The sequence below is a fragment of the Phasianus colchicus genome, chromosome Z, assembly GCF_987193195.1.
Source record: "Phasianus colchicus chromosome Z, bPhaCol1.hap1.1, whole genome shotgun sequence".
Classification (NCBI taxonomy): domain Eukaryota; kingdom Metazoa; phylum Chordata; class Aves; order Galliformes; family Phasianidae; genus Phasianus; species Phasianus colchicus.
Window position 1 is genome coordinate 55,154,109 of NC_143476.1, and position 20,418 is coordinate 55,174,526.

The 20,418-nt window shown below is 36.4% G+C and overlaps 1 protein-coding gene across 2 annotated transcripts in view; it reads left to right on the plus strand.

The window, feature by feature from the left end:
* The first annotated feature begins 354 nt into the window (after window positions 1-354).
* The window catches only part of TRPM6 (transient receptor potential cation channel subfamily M member 6), a 63,878-nt gene continuing 43,814 nt past the window's right edge, over window positions 355-20,418 (plus strand). For both annotated transcript variants that reach the window (XM_090130773.1, XM_090130774.1), the window contains exons 1-15: window positions 355-437; window positions 821-1,034; window positions 2,883-3,007; window positions 3,215-3,386; window positions 4,604-4,778; window positions 5,765-5,888; window positions 6,708-6,780; window positions 6,896-6,996; window positions 12,052-12,186; window positions 12,697-12,750; window positions 14,774-14,914; window positions 15,527-15,661; window positions 16,592-16,872; window positions 17,842-18,070; window positions 18,567-18,722. In XM_090130773.1, the coding sequence (XP_089986899.1) occupies window positions 869-1,034; window positions 2,883-3,007; window positions 3,215-3,386; window positions 4,604-4,778; window positions 5,765-5,888; window positions 6,708-6,780; window positions 6,896-6,996; window positions 12,052-12,186; window positions 12,697-12,750; window positions 14,774-14,914; window positions 15,527-15,661; window positions 16,592-16,872; window positions 17,842-18,070; window positions 18,567-18,722 (2,067 nt within the window). In that variant the 5' untranslated portion in view covers window positions 355-437; window positions 821-868. The remainder of the gene's footprint in view (window positions 438-820; window positions 1,035-2,882; window positions 3,008-3,214; window positions 3,387-4,603; window positions 4,779-5,764; window positions 5,889-6,707; window positions 6,781-6,895; window positions 6,997-12,051; window positions 12,187-12,696; window positions 12,751-14,773; window positions 14,915-15,526; window positions 15,662-16,591; window positions 16,873-17,841; window positions 18,071-18,566; window positions 18,723-20,418) is intronic.

A 20,418-nucleotide genomic window follows, 5' to 3' on the forward strand; every position in this document is an offset into this window, starting at 1 on the left:
AAACTGTCAAACTGGTGTCAGTGTTCCCCAGGAGGAGAACAAATGATGTATCCAGCAAAACATTTTTATTATTTAATTCTATGTCATTTTACCATCACTGAGATTTTTTAGCTAAGTTCACTTTTGTTTTATTTAATGTCAGAGTGCTACAATATCCTTCTTTGCAGAAGAGTGTTTGGGCTACTCTGGTGGAGATCCTAGATCTTTGCACAAGTGTACGTAATATAAAATCATTTTTTAATTTTATTTTTAATGTGAGATGTTGCTGTGGAAGGCTGATTGGAGATCACCCAGGAGTAGACTGTAGCTGGCCTGTCTGTCAGACTGCTCTGCAGAGAGATGAAGAATGGTCTGTGCAAAAACACACAAAGACAAGCCCAACAGATGCATTTGGTACAATCAATTTTCAAGATGGAGATCACACATACCATGCCAAGGTTTGCCTGTAATTTGATTCCTACTGATTGCTGGGTTTATTTGTCTGCTTTCTTTTTATAATTTCCCTGGAAGAAGGGCAAAGAGTGACACAGGTGACTATAGGCTGGTTTGTTTTAAGAGAGCAGGAGGAACCTAAAAGCAACAGAAATTGGTGTATGTGCATAATGTCTTTATGTTGAACTTCACCACAGTTAAGAGTAGCTGCTTGTCTTGCTGCCTGTCTTGCTCACTTATGTGTTTCTGTGCAATCACTTTAACAGTATTATAAAAATTCTAATCCAGCACAGAGTGTTTAGATGCTAGAGCTGAGAACTTGCTAAGATGTTGCAGTTTCTTCTCTTATTTCAGTGATGTTTATTTTATCTGTGATTATTTCTTTCAGTACATTAGACTCTCTTATGATAGCAGTTTGGATCAACTGTTGCACCTGATGATTAATGAATGGCAGATGGAGTTGCCAAAGCTAGTCATCTCTGTTCATGGAGGCACTGAAAATTTCAAACTTCCCTCAAAGGTCAAGCAGGTTTTCAGTAAAGGATTGGTGAAGGCTGCTGAAACTACAGGAGCATGGATCATTACTGAAGGCATCAATAGTGGTAGTGTAATTCTTCTTATTGTTACAGTCTTCCTCTGGTGTTCTTTCTGTATGTATTAACATATATGTTTGAGGCAAATATAATGAAATTGTTAGTTTTATAATCTGTGGTACTTTCTTACACAATAAAATATTTTTGTTTTAGGAGAAACCCATCATTCAAAGACAAACAATGTATGCCTTTGCTATTGACAGGCATTCTGAGTTATTTATTTATTATTAAACAACAGTGTACTCCACAAGGAGTAAGAAACACAGTACCAACTGATAGTAGATAACAAGAATGTACTTACAGTCAATTTTATATGCTTCATTAAAATATTTAATTTCTGATGACTGTGAGGAGCTTTTCTGAACTTTTGGAATTTTCAAATCTATATTTAACTTTTTTTTTTTTTTTTTTTTTTTTCCCACTAGGTGAGTTTTGATTTATGATAATCCATACAATGAATTTATTAGCCTATTATCCTTTCAAAAACTGAGGTGGTTGGTCAGTCATGGAATTGAAATAATTTTACTTCTTTATCTTTTATTCAGCCCAGTGACCTTACAGGGGAACCACCCTATATGTAAATAATGAAGTTTTTATGATTAGATAAGAGGTACATTGGCATGTAGATGGGTATTATTAACTAAAAATTTGAGTTTGAAGCATTGGGTCATTATGTTTGAACCTTACAATTACAGTTCATATCAAGTATGCACACAAGAAGGATGGTTTATTTCTGGTTAAAACATAACCAAAGAATACAATATGTATGTTGCTCTGAAAGTAATTCATCCTATTTATTTCCATGGAAACCGCAACAGATACGAGCAGTAGAATAACACTTTGATAGAGGAAATTCTCAGCTACAGAACACTGTTTTTCAACACAGTTACTACCATTAGCTATGCATTTTTTGCCCGTAATGAACAAAAGCCTGCATGCCACACTCATCACAATCTTCACCAATGGAGGTGACCTACTGTTTCACAGCTGCTATGACAATGTCATAGCTAGGGAAGTGTTGCCGTCAGCTCAAATAGATGGAAGTGAGAAAGTGCCTAATCCGCACTGTAACAGGGGTGTGGTAGGACAGCCCAGCCAATATTGGCAATATACTCCACAGTCTACAAACTGGTACGGATCCTGGTGTGTTATCATGTTGCAAGAGATGTTGAATTCACATGTCGCCATTCTATGGACTGCTGTTTTGACTTGGGCTCATAGTGGTGACATGACATCTCATCACTGGTAATGATGCAATCTGGGAAATGGTTGCCTTCAGCTTGTCCAGAAGCTCCTGACAAACTTGTGTACGGTGTTTTTGTCAAAACTTTTTGATATTCCAGTGTTGCCACCATTATTTTTAATGCATTGAAGCCAATATTCAGCTCTGTACACAGTTCCCTGGTAGTAATCCACTGATTTGTGTGGATGGGCTGATCAAGATGCTCTTCATTTTGTGGTATGAAAACTGTGCATGGCTGTCCATAACATGGCTTGTCTTTCATGCTGCTCTTGGCGCTGCTGATATGTACCACTCACCATCTCTCTGTGCTGATATTCACTGGTTGGTCTCCATAAGCTTTCAGTAAGCATCAACAAATGTCAGTGGATGCCATTTTTTTTCTGCATGGAGGAATTCAGTGGTGTTGTAAGACTACCCCTCTGCTGCCATCTGTCTCATGGCAACAAAATTAAGCAGAATACTGGTGGAAAGGTTCAACCTCTGCTCCACTAACATCTGCCTTTTACATTGTAGGCATTACTTTCAGCTCTCATGCAAGATGAGAAGACTTTCAGTTATTGTCCTGTAGGAAATCTCAAATGCAGAAGAAAAGTTATGATTAATTATCTTTTTAGGAGTGTCCAGATACGTGGGGGATGCGTTGAAAGGACGTGCCTCACCATACCTGAGAAAGATCTGTGCTGTTGGGATCCCCCCGTGGGGTATCATTGAGAACCAGAGGGATCTCATTGGGAAAGATGTGAGTTTGATGCATTTTAATAATAAAAATCGTGATTGAGCAATGCTTTAGCTTTCTTTCACCTTTATGCTTGCTTCATTTCACTAGTTTGATATTTTTTCTTACTTTTTCTCTATGATATGATGAAGAAATACACACAGATGAGTCAGCATGCCTGGTGATATTTTGCTGTTTTCTGTGAATAACTTTTTATTTTGCTTTTTATAGGTAGTTTGCCTGTACCAAACTCTTGGAAATCCCCTCAGCAAACTAAGTACCCTCAACAGCATGCATTCTCATTTTCTAATGGCAGATGATGGGACAGTAGGCAAGTATGGGAATGAAATGATGCTCAGGAGGAATTTGGAGAAGTATTTGTCACATCAAAAAGTACACACAAGTAAGTATAGCCATGATTAGCTTTATCACAGAAAACCCTGTCTAAAAAGTCTTGATATTTGACATTTCCTGTCATCTTCTCTTCTGTGTGATGCTTAGGGATATGGTTTAATGGTGTAACGGTTAATGTTAAACTGATCTTAAAGGTCTTTTCCAATGCAAATGATTCTACAGTTCATTTCTGATGGATATCACTGTGGTTGAAAGTTGCCCAGTGCAAGTTTCTCAAATTCTGAGTATCAGAAAAAATGGAAAGAGTAGTATTCTCATGAAAGTTTATGCATTAGAATTAACATATCTTTTGTCCATAGTATGACCACTGACCATTTGCACACCATACACTTTTGCATAGTCTCTATGTAAGCACCAGATAGTTTTGCCAGGTGGAGAGAACACAGTCATTTCCTACTTTTAACCTCATTAAAAGTCTATCACTGTGACCTCCCCATGTTCAGAGGCAAAGACTGGTTGCAAAAGGAACACTTATATCTAGTGTTTCTGTTTCTCAGATTGTGTAAATCCCATTGTTTGCTTATGTAGTAATTGAATTATAGTATAGAAATTATCAAGGAAATATTTATTATGCAGATGAGTATTTCTTTTTATGGACTAGATCATATAAGTCATTTGTGGAAATTCATTCTTACACAGTGATTTAAATCTTTAAGCGTGTTAAAAAAACATTAGCTGAATTATGATATTGAATCTTTCTTTTCCTTATCTGTTTACAGTATAGTATTTAGAGACAACTCAGTTTTTAATGTTTTGTATTCAGAACTTCTAAATCAATCTCTGACATTTTTTCATGTTAGGAGAAATTCTAAGTCAGAATTATTACTTTTTTATAATTTATTTCTATTGCACCTTACTTGAAATTTATTTTAGATTATTAAGAGGAATACCCTGTGGTGTACAACTTGAGAAAATCCTTTTAAAAAAATCACCAAACTGCTTTTCTGTTTGTTCAGGTAACAAAAAAGGTATGGGCCATTTTTAAAACACCATCACTATGTACTGTGTACTGTGAAAATCATTCATAGAAAAATTAGGTCAAACAAGAGATGCTGGACACGATTTCCTATCTGTTGAACTATGTACTTACCATGAGACTCCATCATGTATAATCCATCTGGCAATGATCTTATCTCCTGATGATGTGGTTTTTTTTGTGTGCACAACTGAGACCTAGTTGTAACTGGTAGGTGTGTTTTGAAACAGGAATGGGCCAAGGTGTACCCGTAGTCGGGTTGGTGGTGGAAGGAGATGCCAGTGTGATTCTAATGGTCTGGGAGTATGTAAGGACCAGCCCACCTGTCCCTGTGGTGGTCTATGAGGGCACTGGCAGAGCTGCTGATATTCTGGCTTTCACCCACAAACACACAGGTGATACAGGGTGAGTAGTGCATGATCTGCCATGTTGGGGGGGATCTAAAAATGCCCAAACCACAGAGATGATTTCTAATGTTTCTAATACCACGAGAGTGGGGTTAATGAATGTAGGCAATGAAGACTGCGGTAGGAAGAGGAATGATGTGCCTTGGGTTTGGCTTTGATTAACCCAGTGTTAATCTGTATTTGTAATTCTTGCTGTGATTGTTTTGCCACCTCCAGTGCAGCCTTGGCTGCAGACTCTACATTAAACCTATTTTGATGCCAAAATGAAAATAAATAAATATGTGAACTTGTGTAGCAAATTAATTTTTTGTGAAAGTTTTTCAAAGTCAAAAGGGCTTTTTACATAGAAGTTAATTTTTAAAAAAACTGGATTTTTTCCGATTAAAAGATGACAACTTAGTAAACTTCAGTTTTTCATTGTATATATGCACCTACTAATTTATTTATTATCTTAATTTCCTTTTCTGAGCATACTATTTTTCTCTAACATGTTGCAATGAGAACTTTTTTTCACTTTCTTTTCCTTCTGTATTTCTTGATCTTTAAAAAGAACATCTGGTTTGAACAGAAGAATATGAACAGCAAGAGAAATAAGGGAACAGCAGAGAGAAATAAGGGGAAAATGGGTGTAGGAAAAAGAAGAGATACTTCAATTAACAAATAATGAGGAATTGAATTTATTTATAAATTATTATGAAGGAATGAAGATGAATGCTAAAATTTTAATGATGGTTTGCTCTATGTGCACAGACAGTCCCTTGAAAATTAAATGTCTCATTTCTTTTATTTCCAGTATGTATGATCAGAGCAAATGTCTGTGTGAATAATAGCTGATGTTACAGGATATCTTTGCCTTCTTTTATTGGACGAAGGAAGCAGTAAGACAGCAGAGAAGTGTCTCTGCTCAACACAGTTTTCTCCTCTTCCTTAGGTGTTGTTTGGACTGTAGCGAACAATATTTTAGCTTGTGTATCTCTTTTTCAGGGAGCTGCGCCCTCAAGTGAAGGAGGAGGTTTTAGTAATGATTCAAAACATGTTTAATTTGGGACAGAAACAGTCCAGTCATCTATTTCACATCTTGATGGAATGCATGGAGCACAGAAAGTCTGTGAGTGGGATTCATGCTCTAACTTTACAGTATATTCATCTGCTATAATCTTTTTTGCCCTTTCTGTGTTGGATTGACACCACAGTTGTAAACATAATAGTATTATCCCTAAAATAAAAGTAACACAAAAGAGTCTGTGCTAATTTATATCTTAGGCAGCTCCACAGAGGCTGCTTAGTTAACTTTGGAAGTCTCAGTGGCTGCTTATGAAATGACAACCTTTCTGATTTTAGTGGAGGCGAGGCATCTTTATTTTCACAAGAAAGATAAAGTAACTTTTATTTTTTAAATCATTTAGTAGTGTTTTCTTTGTAATTTGGAAGTTTTATATCCATTCTTCTACTCATAACAGTATTGTGCTTGAATTTGTCACAGAATATTGGGATTTTCAAAATGTGCTGGCATGTGTAGTGACTTGTGAGCTCATTTAGGGCTGCCAAATATTTCTTTTAGGAATAATGATAGAGATTACTAAAGTGGAAGCTATCTAATCTGTTTTTGTTATTATTTGTTTTAATTTGTTAAAGTGTCTATTCTCTACTTGGAAGCTGAGTAGTTATTTATCATATTGCATTTTTATATTTCAGACCCTTAAAGCTAATTGAAAGGAAATAGACTCATGTTATTATGCAGCAGGGTGATGGCAGTTGGTCTTAGATGCTATTGCATTACAAGCAAAATGGTACATTTCCTTTCTGAAACAAAAGAAAATTAGTCTGGGCTTTGCCAGTGTTTATGTTGAAGTGTGTATGATTTAATCTACCAGAGACAAGAAGAAATAATCACACATCAAATAGTGTACTTCTGCAATTCTAACAGATAACTATACTTGATGTGGAGTCTGAAGAACATCAAGACATTGATTTGTCAATTCTAACTGCACTCCTGAAAGGTACATATTTGAAAATACAGTTCTTGTTTGACATGCAGTCTTGTCAGTTTACCTTATCAAAGCAAAGGAGTAATATTGATTGTGCAGACTGCTGGGTTTTTTGCTTGTTTCCTAGGTACAAGTATGTCTGCATCAGATCAGCTGGATTTGGCATTGGCTTGGAACCAGCTAGATATTGCCAAGAAACATATATTGGTTTATGGACAACATTGGAAGGTACTTTTATGTTTTATTTTTTCACAGTGTTTTTACATTTTGTTGTGAAGACTGATTTTCCATAATTTGCATTTGTCAGGGTTTAGGTAAGGAGTGGTATGGTGCTTGGATTCAGTCTTCTAGAGTTATGATCTTTGATTTTGGAGAGTCATTGTCCTTAAAACTTCAAAGTGTTCAACTGCAGAGGGCATCACATGAAGAATCAAATGCTGTGTTTACCTAGAAAAGAGATTCTTTTTAAAATTCCTATAGTTTTCACTGCTAGCCTTTTCAAAATAGCTTCAATGATCTGACTGGATGTATAGATGTATATTTTTCAAGCCTGTTTTGATAATCTCTGATGGTCATGGACATTTCTTTGTAATCCAGAGTACATTTTTTTTCCTGAAAGACTTAACTATGAGGGAGTGTTGTCTCTGTTTTCCTAGATCTAGGAAATTAGGATCTTCCGGGATCAATACTGAATACTTTATGGTATTGACAGGTAGAAAAAACTGTTGTTAATATGGCATTGTAGCTCAGCTTTGCAGAAAAACACCTGGCAAACACCAAGATGAACGTGAGTCAGCAGCCCTTGCCATTTAGCAGGCTAAGGCCTAATAGTATTTTTAGCTGTGCTGGGCAGTGCTGCTAGCAGATCCAGAGAGGTGACCTCTCCACTCTACTGAGGCGCTGCTGAGGCTGCACTTGGACAGTTTCCATTTCTGGGCCCCTAAGTGCAAGAGAGACGTGGACATACTGGAGGGAGTCCAAGAGTCCAATATGGGACCACAAAAACAATTAAGAAACTGGAATATCTTTCCTATTAGGAAATGCTGAGTGCTGGGACTTCCCACTGATTTCAAGAGTAAATATTTTCTGAAAGAAATGACATTTGAAGCTCCCCAAAGTATATTTTAAGTAAGTTTTGCCTTCTAAGAATTACAGTGTTGATTTTGCTATTCTGAGAACTTCCCAGACTAAATTTGATATAACAAACAGTGAGTATATGTATTTTGCTAATTGACCAAGTTGATTTCTTAACACAAAAGAAAACTTGAATTTATTGGTCACTAGTCTTTATACACTTTCAGTGCACTTTATATCACTTTTTATACAACTCTTGTGGTGTACAGAGCTGAATATGTGACTATTATGCTTGAGATGTTTGGGCATCTGTGAATTAAATTTGTTTCCTCTTCGGGCTCAGTTCACTATCCATGAAGTGCTGGTGATCACAGAATAATCTTGAGGAAAAAAATAAATGGTAAGAACAGTGTTGAGTGCTCACTGAAAAAATAAAGAAGGAATTTTCCCAGTTATTTTTTGGTATTTGAATAGTGTGCAAATAGTGTGATAAAGGGTGATCCAAGCCTGGAACAATAAGGCTAGATCAAAATGTTGAATAGCTGCCTGCTGACATTCACTGTGTGAACTGAATGAGCTGGTTTCCCCTCTAGGGAAACACTGTATATGATTGTGCAATGAGTAATTGTACCATTATTCATGGTGATGAATTATTGATACTTTTGAGTGATTGACCACATCTTAATAGTATTTCTGCAACAGAGACTTTTGTTTTTATGAGATACAAAAAAGAAGATATGGAAAAGATTTGTGTATAAACAAGTATGTGTGCATATTTCTGCCTTAATGATGATGATGATGATGATTATTTTGAAATATGCTATTATGTTTTGACCCTATAAAGGGAACTGATTTTTTTTCCAGTATCTTTGTTCAAGGTCTGTTTTATAATACGTAGGTTTCTTTATTTGCATTTATTTAGTTGTTTGCCTCTGGCAGTTCTTCAGTCTCACTGTGAGCTGTTGATAAACTTTATTTGCACTATCTGTGTAAGATATTAAGGAAGAGCAGACAGCATCTGTTCTTTCTGTTTTAAAGTCTATGCTATTGTAATAGCCTAAGTATTAAGCTTTTGCCATTTTTATCACTGAAGATGTATTCTAATAAGGGCTGTGAGTCTGCATCATTCATTCATATTTATATATGTGGCAGGCTAAACCTATTTTGAGCTCTAAATTAATATAACTGATATAAAAAATTAAGAGGGGAAGCTGAGGTCTTAAACTAAGAATGTTAGATGTCAATGACTGTTTGCTCCGTGATAATTTCATTTGATGCCATCTCTCTTTGAGATGTGGGGAATAATAAGTAAGTTTCTTAGTCCCTGCATATCAGTAAATTAACCACTGGTGAACCCACTATTCAAGATGAGATTCTTCGTTGAGATATTTGGTGAAATAGAAATATTTTTATATGATTCTGGATTAATTTAAGCATAAATAAGTTGACTAGTATTTGTGCACTGAGTATTTTCTGAGGTAGTTTCAAAGCTGATATTCTGCAAGTAGATTTTTTTTTTTTTTTTTTTACTCAAATGCACAGTATTTCATGTTTGTCAATACTAAATTTCATCTTTTTGTTGTTGGTGGTGGTGGTGGTTGGTTGGCTTATATTGTGAGATTTTTCTGTACTTCTTCACAATCAGTTTAGCTACTGTGAGTATTTTTTGCCAAAGCAGTATTCAATATGTGGGATTTCCTCAATGTCCCTTTTTCCTGCTGCCTGGTTAGCTGTTAGTCAATTAGAAGACCTTCTGCCTTGTGACCACATAATTCATATAGAACTCCTTTAAGAAAGCCATTGCTAACATAGTTTATGGGGATACAAATATGCTGTGATAATCAGAAAGCCTTGTTCTCATTGTCCATGTAAAAATTCTAGTAGTTATGATTTCATTCTATTAAATAACCATTTTGCTTTCTTTTACTCTATTGTATTTACCCACATCTCTGTTATTGGTGTTTCAAAACATATTTTAATTATATTTCTCCTTAGAAAGTTCTGACAGTATTAACATACATACTTTCTTTTGTCTATTTTAAAAAATTAGCATATTTTTCTACCATCTTATATTATGCTGTTAGTAGGGCTAATTTCAGTTCTCTGTGCTTCCTGAAAGTGGGAACCACCTGGTACTGATAATTTGCTATCATTTTACTGATGCCTTCAAAAATCTTTTCTACTGTCAGATTAATTTGACACAGTTCCTGCCCTAAAGAAGACTTTGTTGTAGGAACTTTCTTACTATGTTGTGTAGTTTGGAATGAGGCAGTCAGTCAATTTACCATGTCTGCAATAACCTTATGTCTTTTCATGTTTCTTTTACACCTTGATTATCTTCTGGTCTTATGGATTCGCTGGCAATTCCCCTACTCCCCTCCTCTGCTTCATATGTGTTGCAAAAAAGGTCTGTCTGTGTGTTCCTATCTGTTTCAGCGCATTCGTTTGGCACCTTTTTGAATGAAAAGTCATTGTCAAATAATGAATACGTTCTCCACTTCAAGTAAGATTTAAAGAACTTGTAATAAACAACTCTCGTGTCTCTCTTTGCTTCTCCAAAAAGAAATTGCAAAGAAACATATTCTTGAAAATTTTCTTCCAGTTCAGGAGGAAACAATCTTAAATAACAGTATTTTCTTCATAAATTGTAAAAAAGACAAAACATATACTTGCAAGTCTTTTTTGTTTTTTGACCTAGATGTTCACTCAACCAGTGCAATTGTAAGGGTATACAGTTTGTGCACAATGACTGCAGCTGGATGGTGAAATTTTGGAACAGATTTTTAATCATCCACTTAAGCGAGTGATTATTCATCCAGACATAGTATTTTTCTGTGCATTTAAGTGCTTTAAGGAAGCGTGTGACTATGCACAAATTGTGGACATTTCTTTTTAGCACTCTTGTCTTGAAAGTTGAGAAGTAAGGATTATGACCAGCTGTAACTATGTTTCTGCTTAAAGATAATCTCAGTCTCGAATGGACTTCACAACAAAGAGTGTCATTCTAGGAGTTACTGGATCACTGTAAACTTCAGCAGTCCTGCTCTCAGTGCAAGGAGTAACTGCTCCAGGAAATTTGATAAAAGAATAGACTTTGAGATATTTCTGAAAGAAATACCAGTAATTCAGGAACCCTACACAAGGCTAGATAGTGATAGAACAAGGAGGAATGGTTTTAAACTGAGACAAGGGGAAGTTTAGGTTAGATATTAGGAGGAAGTTTTTCATTCAGAGGGTGGTGACACACTGGAACAGGTTGCCCAAGGAGGTTGTGGATGCCACATCCCTGGAGGCATTCAAGGCCAGGCTGGATGTGGCTTTAGGCAGCCTGGTCTACTGGTTCGTGACCCCGTGTGTAGCAGGGAGTTGAAACTAGATGATCATTGTGGCCAGGCCATTCTGTGATTCTATGATATGATTCTATGAAATTATTTCTTTTCATGTGACACTTTTATAACATTTGCTGGTCATCTTTTACTGTCACAGCCATGAAATTGAGTACATGCATGGAAGAGAGTAGGTTTGCATTCCAGCTTTGCACCTGTACTGTCTGGGTGCTATCATTCTCATTCTGCTCAGCTCACTGCATTTTCTAAGTTCTGCAGAAATCTTCTTATGAGTTCCTCATATATCCAGCTCCTTTGCTATTTTACGTGTAGAAATCCTGTAGAAATCCTGTAGAAATTTGAACAGTGTTGTAGGTAGAACTCTGCTTTGCAGTATCTTTTAGACACTTTGTCCTAGTTTGGATTCTCTCTCACAGGTGAGAGAGGTGCTTTTAAGAACTTCAGATTCTACAGAGAGATCTTGAAATACAGTGTCATGAAGTGGTTTTTGTCATCTGTCATAAAAGAAAGGCTCTCTTTCTGCCTGGAATATTATCATACATTAGCTTCTCAAGTGAATTAGAGTAGGAGAGTATTATTCTACTGTAGAGTACAGTATTATCCAAGTTTGGTTGTATAATCTTATGTAAAAGTCCTTTTAGGCAGTGGGTTTATGGAGACTCTGTTGTACTCCCCCTCACTACTGGATTTTTTTGTGAGGATGCTTCCTCCAGCATATTTTTCTTTCATATTGTGTGCTGGAAGTACACATAAAGATGAATCACTGTGATAAAGAGCTCCTCAGCAGTTCAGGATTTTTTTTTTTTCATCTCCAAAATAAGATGGTTTTCCAGGCTTTCTCTCTGTCTCTGTCCTTCTCAAGGTTGGTGCATTGGAACAAGCAATGCTGGATGCTTTAGTGATGGACCGTGTGGATTTTGTAAAGCTGTTAATAGAGCATGGAGTGAACATGCACCGTTTTCTTACCATATCTCGTCTGGAAGAGCTCTACAATACAGTGAGTATTGTAGTGCCTTACAGAAGGCACACAGATAACTTTTGATAAAAGTTGTAGAAAGATTACTGTTCTGCTTAAGAGATTAGCCTAAATTTTTTACAAAAGGCTTTGGAAAAAAATTGGAAATTAATGTTTTTCAATTTTTTTTGTATTTTTATTTTAATGAAGAATGTGTCCCATCTTTTTATGTTTCAGTTCATTGAGTTAAACCAGACTGAGTATTCACTTGAAGCTTATGAAAAGTATACTGTGATTTTAATTTGGTATTTGATGTGTGCTTATTTTGCTGGAAATGGTATGCTGTTTAACCAAAGTTATACGTGCTTCTTTTTAGCATATGTTAAGATTGAAGATTGTGGAAATGCTGCAGATTGATGATGCATTATTTTGGATAGGTTTGTGGGGAAAATGAATCACAGTGTTGTCTTCTGAAGATCTTCAAGCTTCTTTGATTTTCAAATGTAGAGAGACATTTTGGTTTAATTTTTTTTTTTTCTTTTCACATAACAGAAACAAGGACCATCCAATCTATTTTTGCAGCACCTTATTCGAGATGTGAAACAGGTAATGGATGTAGGAGAAGCTGAGGAGCTAAAATAGTAAATTAAAAGTTTCAGAGTCCAGTGGTACCCTGCTATTCGACAATACTGGGGAATACAAAATAGTAAAAATGATGGATTCATTACTAAAACCTTTTATCTACTAAACAGTTTTATCCTCATCCCACTAATACCCCCAAGCAATTAACTAACCTTCTACTGAATGTTCCCCAGGGTCCTGTACCTTAATTTCAAAGCTTGGCAGTTCATATAGACCACACTGTCTATTTCTTGAATTAGTAAAGTGACATTATGAAGTGGTTGCACAAAAGATTTAGTGAATTAGTGCAATAATTATACTTACTGCTGTCAAGCTTTTCCCCCTAAAGCTAAAAAAAGATTTTCCTTGTTAAGCAGTAACAGAAAGATGCTGTGACAACATATATTTTAATGTGCTGCAGTGTCTTGAAGAACAGAAGGTGGCAGTGGATGACTACCGCACAGAGCTGTGTCTGAATTAGTTCAGTGGAAGCCTTATTATTTAGCTATATTTAATTTATTTTGTATTACCATTATCTATTGTACCTGACAGCTTTGCTTAGTCAGGAAAGGATGAGCTGTTCTTTCTGCATCTATTCTCCACTGCAGGAGATGCCTAGGTCCAAAACATCATTAATTGGATAATTCTTTCTAGGTTATGAATACTAAGATAAGAAAGGAAAAACAAGCAAACAAACAAATAAAAAAAAGATGACTGCTTGCAAAATTCTCTGATTTCATACTCAGATTTCTGAGATAAGTCTATTTTTGTAGATGACCTTCATGTTAATGCTACTGTGCAGCATGTTCTGATTTTTATGGCAAGTTATTTTCTGTGCTTCCCAAGCTGATGGAAATATTTGAGGTCTAATTCATGTGGTGAAGAGAGAGTCACAGTCTTGAAAATATATTCTACCTTTCCACACTGAGATATACTTTCTCCATTAATGTGACCAGCTTTGTTGCTGGTGTTTGAATAGAGATACATTGCAGCTTGCCCTGTAAGCATAATATATACTTTTTTTTTTCATGCAAAGTAGTACCCACAAATACAGATAGTCATAAAGACTGGCCTATCCCTTAATGCTGGCAAGCCAAGCCCTATCCTGTAAGACATGCCCCAGTGTACTCAGTGTGTTTGTTGGTGCCCCTTGTTCTTAGGAATGGATAGCATTAACTGGTTAACCTGAGAGTTGCCAGTGAAGTCTCTTGAAAAAAGCTCAGCCTAATGAAGAAAATGGCTTTTCACAGTCAGAGAGGTGTGGACTGCTGGGAATATCTGAAACCTCTGATGCTGTACAGACAGGCCCATTTTTCATATCCAAGAGTTACAGTTTAAAGTTTTGCTGCTAATCTTTGTCATCCACATGGCAGATAACCTGTTCTTCAGATAATTTGTCATAAAGATTGTGTCTTGGAAGTGCATTTAATGGAAGCAGGCAATCAGTGATGTTTAAAACACAAGTGGTGACAGACTTGGAAGGTACACGTAATGAATGTAGAAGTGAAGCTTTTAGTTGTCACGGTAGTCTTACATTACTGGAGCCTCTACAAGAGACTCCAATCTCCTGGAATTACTCTACAACATTAAATATATTCTTCATCCATTACTTCATTTTAAATTAATTGGTTTAATAAGCAAATTGTACAATGCCAGTTGTGTCTTGTTATCAGAAAAAGATTTTTATCAGTCTGTCTGGTTGTCAGTGAGTATTCTGAAGTAAATTACTCTCACCATTGAATACAGCTGGTCTTGTGAATACTAGAGTGTATGTCCCTATGTGACATGTATGCAGTGTACAGCACATGTCACACTTCTTAGGCTAAAAATGTCAGTGTGCCTGTTTTCTCCTTCCCAGAGAAATTCCATATGCCTAAAGAATGTGTACTCTTTCTGACAGATGCCAGAGCTGTCAGTTGCACCTTCTGCCAAAATTCCCTCATAGTAACAGGTGTTGAATGTTGCATATAATAACATCATGAAATTATTGTGACATTTGGTGTTTCAGAGCACACTTCCCTCAGATTATAGGATATCCTTGATTGATATTGGGCTGGTGATAGAGTATCTCCTTGGTGAAGCTTACCGGAGCAGCTACACAAGGAAACACTTCCGAGTTCTGTACAATAATATCTACAGAAAGCACAAGGTAAATTCTGTGAAATGCTTACCACTGGGTGCCAAGAAAAGCCATAGCATGACACCTGAAAACAGCTCACAGTGTCATCGTGGTTTGTTTGAAGACCACAAGTTAAGTGTATTCTATGCTTGACAGGTCTATAAATTTGTCAGCTGAGGAGAGATTGGAAATGGACCAGGCAAATGCACCTGATATCTAGACAAAATGCTAGATATGCTATCATTTGCATGAAATGGTCAGCAAAAAGTTCTGAGAACTTCTTTGTTTTTTAAAGAACTTGTGGTATCTTTCGTAAGGACAGGCATTTGGAAAAGTATCCAGTTTGGGCAATTCAATTGTAGCAAAACCTCTGTGTAAATGACTGTGTGCTATTGGGGAAATATGTATGTTGTCTTTCAGAGAATTAGAGATATATGTATAATTTAAATTTCAAAATTAAATATCAAACAAGCCATTTTTATCTTGACAGTATATGCTTCTGCTGTAGTTACAATGGTGTCTGACTCAAGTAGTTTCTGAATAACTCAGAGGCACCATCAAAACCAGTGTTAAATACAGGTAAACTTCATCCCTAATTTGATTTTTGTGTGTGTGTATTTTGTGGTCTGTATTTGCATTTAGAGAATGCTCTCCAGCTTTTCGCAGAACCTATCTCATTCCCTTCATCAGAGCAGTCAGATGGGTAGCAGAATGGGATCTCCTGAAAATACCTTACATTCTCAGTTCTTCAGAACAGCACAGCCTTACAAATGCAAGGTAATGTAATCATTCTGAACTGTTCTTAGAACTAATTAGTCGACTAATCAGTTTTCTGAAAGATTTGTTTGAGACATATACTTGTAGGCTGTTACTTTGTTATACGTTTTTATTGCCCATTGTTCATAAAGTAATGGACTCCTCCCATGATACTTTGTGACTTTAATCCATTTCTGGATAAGGGCTTTTATTCACTAAAGTAAATAAAATCTGTGGCATTCAGTTTTGGCTGAAAGTCTTCCTATTTGGAAATACCATAGGAATTTTCTGATTTTCCCTGTGTTTTCTCAGGATTGCTTATTAAAGTAACTGCACTAAGAGGAGATACAGTTCTGATATCTTGAAAATGGCCACAATATTTTCTATCAAGGAAAGAATGTTAAAAGAGCGAAGGTCACCACATAGGTATTACATATCTGATATGTAACCATGAAGTTGAATGAGTTCAGTTGGCTTTATTAGAACTTGTCTGAGCCAAAATGAACCCACTTTAGCAAGACTTTCTTTGCCTTTAGCAGAGAATACCCAGATGGGAATGTGTAGAAAATCTACACTATATGTGTGGCAGACAGTAAAAAGTACCTTTAACTATTTTAAGTCCTTTTTGTATATTTGATTCTCCTCTTGCTTTTTCTCTTGTGACACAAGTGTAAGAGAGTGAAAGTAGTATCTTGGTATTTCAGGGACTGGAGACAAGGGATGGCAGTAAATGGCAAGGGTACAGAGCAAGGAGTGTTTTTCCTCTGCAGATGTTATCCCTTCTTAGCACTAGTAATCAGACTGTAATATTAGCTATAGTTTATGACTTAGATATATGTGAAAATCAAACATTTTCCTGTTTGCAATTTGGGTTTGCTTGCAGTTTTCTTTACATGAGCCTCAACCATTCACAGAGATTTATGTATTTATTTTTTTAAAACAAATTTATAGGAAAAATCAGCTGGTTTCCATAAGTCTAAGAAGAAATCAAAAGAGAATATAAAATTTGCAGAAAGCTATGAGTCATCTGGTTTTCTCTATCCCTATAATGACCTCCTGGTTTGGGCAGTGTTAATGAGAAGGCAGAAGATGGCGATGTTCTTCTGGCAGCACGGAGAGGAAGCCATGGTGAAAGCAGTTGTGGCTTGTAAACTGTACAGGGCAATGGCACATGAAGCTAAACAGAGCAACATGGTGGATGACACTTCAGAAGAACTTAAGAAGTACTCAAAGTATGAGTTCTCCCTTTTTCTTAATCCACTAGGAGTGTGTAAGATTAGTGATGCTGCAGACTGTGGAGTGTAAAATACCTTCAGCTGTGCATTGTTTATATCATACAATGAAGCTCTGTATTAGTGCAGTCTAATCAAGTGTTAAGGGAAATCTATAGTATGTAATCTAGTTGCACAGTTGAAAATGAAAATATAGGTGAAAAATATATATCTCACTGTCTGCTAAGTGGTTAAGTGGAAAGTTGAAATTTCCTTTGTAGCTTCCCTTATCAGCTTTACTTGTCAAAAAGCCATTATGATACAACTGTATTAAACTTTTCAAGCCAGCGCTAATAGTTGGTAATGAGCAAAGTAAAACCAGTCCTTAAGTTCTGCTTTGTGTAAGACCTAAAGGAAAGTATTTTTCTGAAATATCTGAGTAAATGAAAAATGAAGCAGTCCAAGAATTTTCTTCAAGTCTGTTATATTATTTCAGGGTTTCCTATGGTTCTGTAACTATAATTCCTCAAAGTCAGAGTTCAGTAAATTGTGCTGGCTTGTTATGTGTATAAGTCCAAAGTTTAATTTTAAAGAAGGTATATCTTCTGGCAGAGTCTCTTTAACAAAAATGTGTAGGAACTATTGTGATAGAAGAGGTTTTTTCAACTACCTGCATTGCTTCCTCACAGTGATGAGTTGCTGAAGGAAATGCACAGTATTTTATAGGATCCATTTTGATCACTAAATGAGGTTAGAAACAAAACAAATAATAAAAAAATAGAAAACAAATGACGCAAAAGCCTGTGATTTGGACTAAATAATTACATTTACCCCCCAAATTATTTTTTACTCTATATTGATAAAGCAATATTTACAATGGGAGAAGATGTACTGTGATTCTTCACTGAACTTTAGTCAGTGGAACTCTTTGCAGTAGTGATTCTAAGTTTTGACACTGTTGTTGTGACTATTAATTCTTTTCTGTTCTAGGGAATTTGGGCAGCTTGCTTTAGATATATTGGAGAAAGCATTCAAACAAAACGAACAAATGGCCATGAAGTTGCTGACCTATGAACTGAAAAACTGGAGCAACTCAACGTGCTTAAAGCTAGCAGTGTCTGTGGGCCTTCGGCCTTTTGTGTCTCATACTTGTACACAGATGCTGCTGACTGATATGTGGATGGGACGTCTGAAGATGCGGAAGAACTCCTGGTTTAAGGTAACATCACTCACTTTAACTTTCTGAGCATTTAGATGCTGTTCAAATGCTTTATACATGTCTGCACAGTTATGAACTAGTCCAGTGTAGATATGCTTGAGCATGGTTGGACAGTGCACATCTGGGAAAGAAAAGAAAGGCAAGGGAAGGGAGGACAGTATTTGCTTTGGTTTTATTTCTGTGCAAAAGCAAGCTAGGGAGTAGTAGGTGAATGCGTATTCTGAGTTTTCTCTGTTCCCATTTCCTCTGATGGAACAGCATCCTCTGATCCCTCCCCTCCTCCTCTCTCTGTACTGCATTGCTGATTCTCTGAGAATCTAGAGCAGCGTTGTTTTTCACAGTCGGAACGTGATGTGGCAGTTCCTGCTGCAATGACTCCTTCCTAGGCCATGGAGTAGCTCTGCTTTTTTGCTGTCACTGTGCATGGCAATCTTCGGCGTCAGGACTATGCTATCGCTGCTGAATTAATTTCCTGAATCTTGTGTTCCTCTTTTAGGTCATTATAAGTATTCTCCTACCTCCCACTATCTTGATGCTGGAATTTAAAAGCAAGGCAGAAATGTCTCATGTGCCTCAGTCTCAAGACTTCCATCAGTTCACATGGTACCATGGTGATCCAAGCCCAGCCAGCACTAAAGATGTCTTGTCTCTGGTTAGTCTATGATAAGCAGTCATTTGTGTCTGTTTGTTGAGTGAGGGAGGAACGTTCAGATGGAAATAATGGGACCAGATTCTCAAGCAGGGTTTTGTGTCATGGTTTGGGCAGAACCTGAATGGACCTTTGGCAAGTCACTTAATCTGTCCTTTACTGATCATATTAAGAAAATCATTCCGAAACTCACAGGAGTACAGAAGTTATAACTGTCAGTCAATTATGCTACTATTTTAGAGTATAAACTCTCTACTCTCCTTATTCAAGGGTATCTCTACTTCTCAGTCTCTTGGGTCTAGTAGAGATATTATTTAAAACATAATGTGCTTTTGGTTTAGTCACATGAACTTAGTACTGAAACATTCTACGGGGTCTTGTATTTGCACTAACATCCTTGGATCTGAATGTACAGAGTCTCTAGCATAAGTGAAGACTTTTCCCATTAGGATCTGAATTCCTCCAGACTTCCGCTAAGCAATGTTTTTTGTCCTTTTTCTCATTCTTCACAATTCCTTGAATTAAAATTATCTAGAATTTTTCAGTGTGAGGCAGATATCAGACACAGAGAACTTTCTACATATCAGTGTTGATAAAGCATTGACCAGTGAAAATATGATTCTCCAGTGAAATGTGTCAGGCAGTCTTGCTCTTCCTACAGCAGATGTAGTATAGGTTGCCTTGGATCTTCTCAGTTGACTTTCAATTTGTACAAAATAAGAGTGGATTACTGTCCAGGGCTTTTGCTGCAGAATGACAGACCTGTTAATGCCACACCTGTATTTTTTATCTCTGATGCAGAAAACTGCTCAAAGCTCTTACCCCCTGCAGTGCCTGTCTAATATAGTCAGCTCAGAAAGAGCTCTCTATGGGGTTAGGTAGCAGCTGTGATACAGACAAAAGGTGAGTTTTAATTACTTGCTTTAGGGACCCCCTGCGGTCTGATAGAAGGCAATGCAGCACTTTTTTTCATATGCCCCACAAAGGCTGCTTCCCTCCTAAACTAGCAATAGGCTTAATTTCTAATCTAATACAGACAGTTGTTTAAAACAAAAGTCTGATCTAGTTTTCTTAAATACTCTAATATGAAATATAGTATAAAAAAGTATAGATCATTTCATCACTGTAGATGTGACACATAGAACATTTTTTTACACGTAGTTATAAATTCTACTTTCTTGGATATTGAAGTCTGGGACAAATTCTCTTTTACCTCAGAGGTTCTGGTGAGATTATTTCAGGATGATTCAGTATATCAATTTCTCTATTTTATTACATTTCTGAATCAAAGATAATGGAAAAAAAATCAGTTTTCTGCCCATAATTCAGGGAAGAATTGTATAATGGACACAGCTCTCCATGTCCTGAAAGTGCTATGCTGCAGGTGTCCACTAACGTTAAGTCTTAGCATCAATGTTAGCCAAGACAGTTTGCTAACACTAAAACAAATAAAATGAAATAGTTTGGTTTCTCTAGCCCTGTCCAGCTATTATCTCTCTATAGTTTTGTAAGGGTATTTGACTTCATCTCTTGAAACTCCTTTCAAATTCTTCTATTTTTTATTTTTATTTATTTTTTTTTCCCAGCTGTCTGCTGCTGTGAGTCTGCAGCAACTCAGATTCTTGTGTCATGAGAAGGGTTCTCGTACAAGTGTCAAACTGTAAACGCAGAATCATTCATTTTTTCCTTTATTTTTATT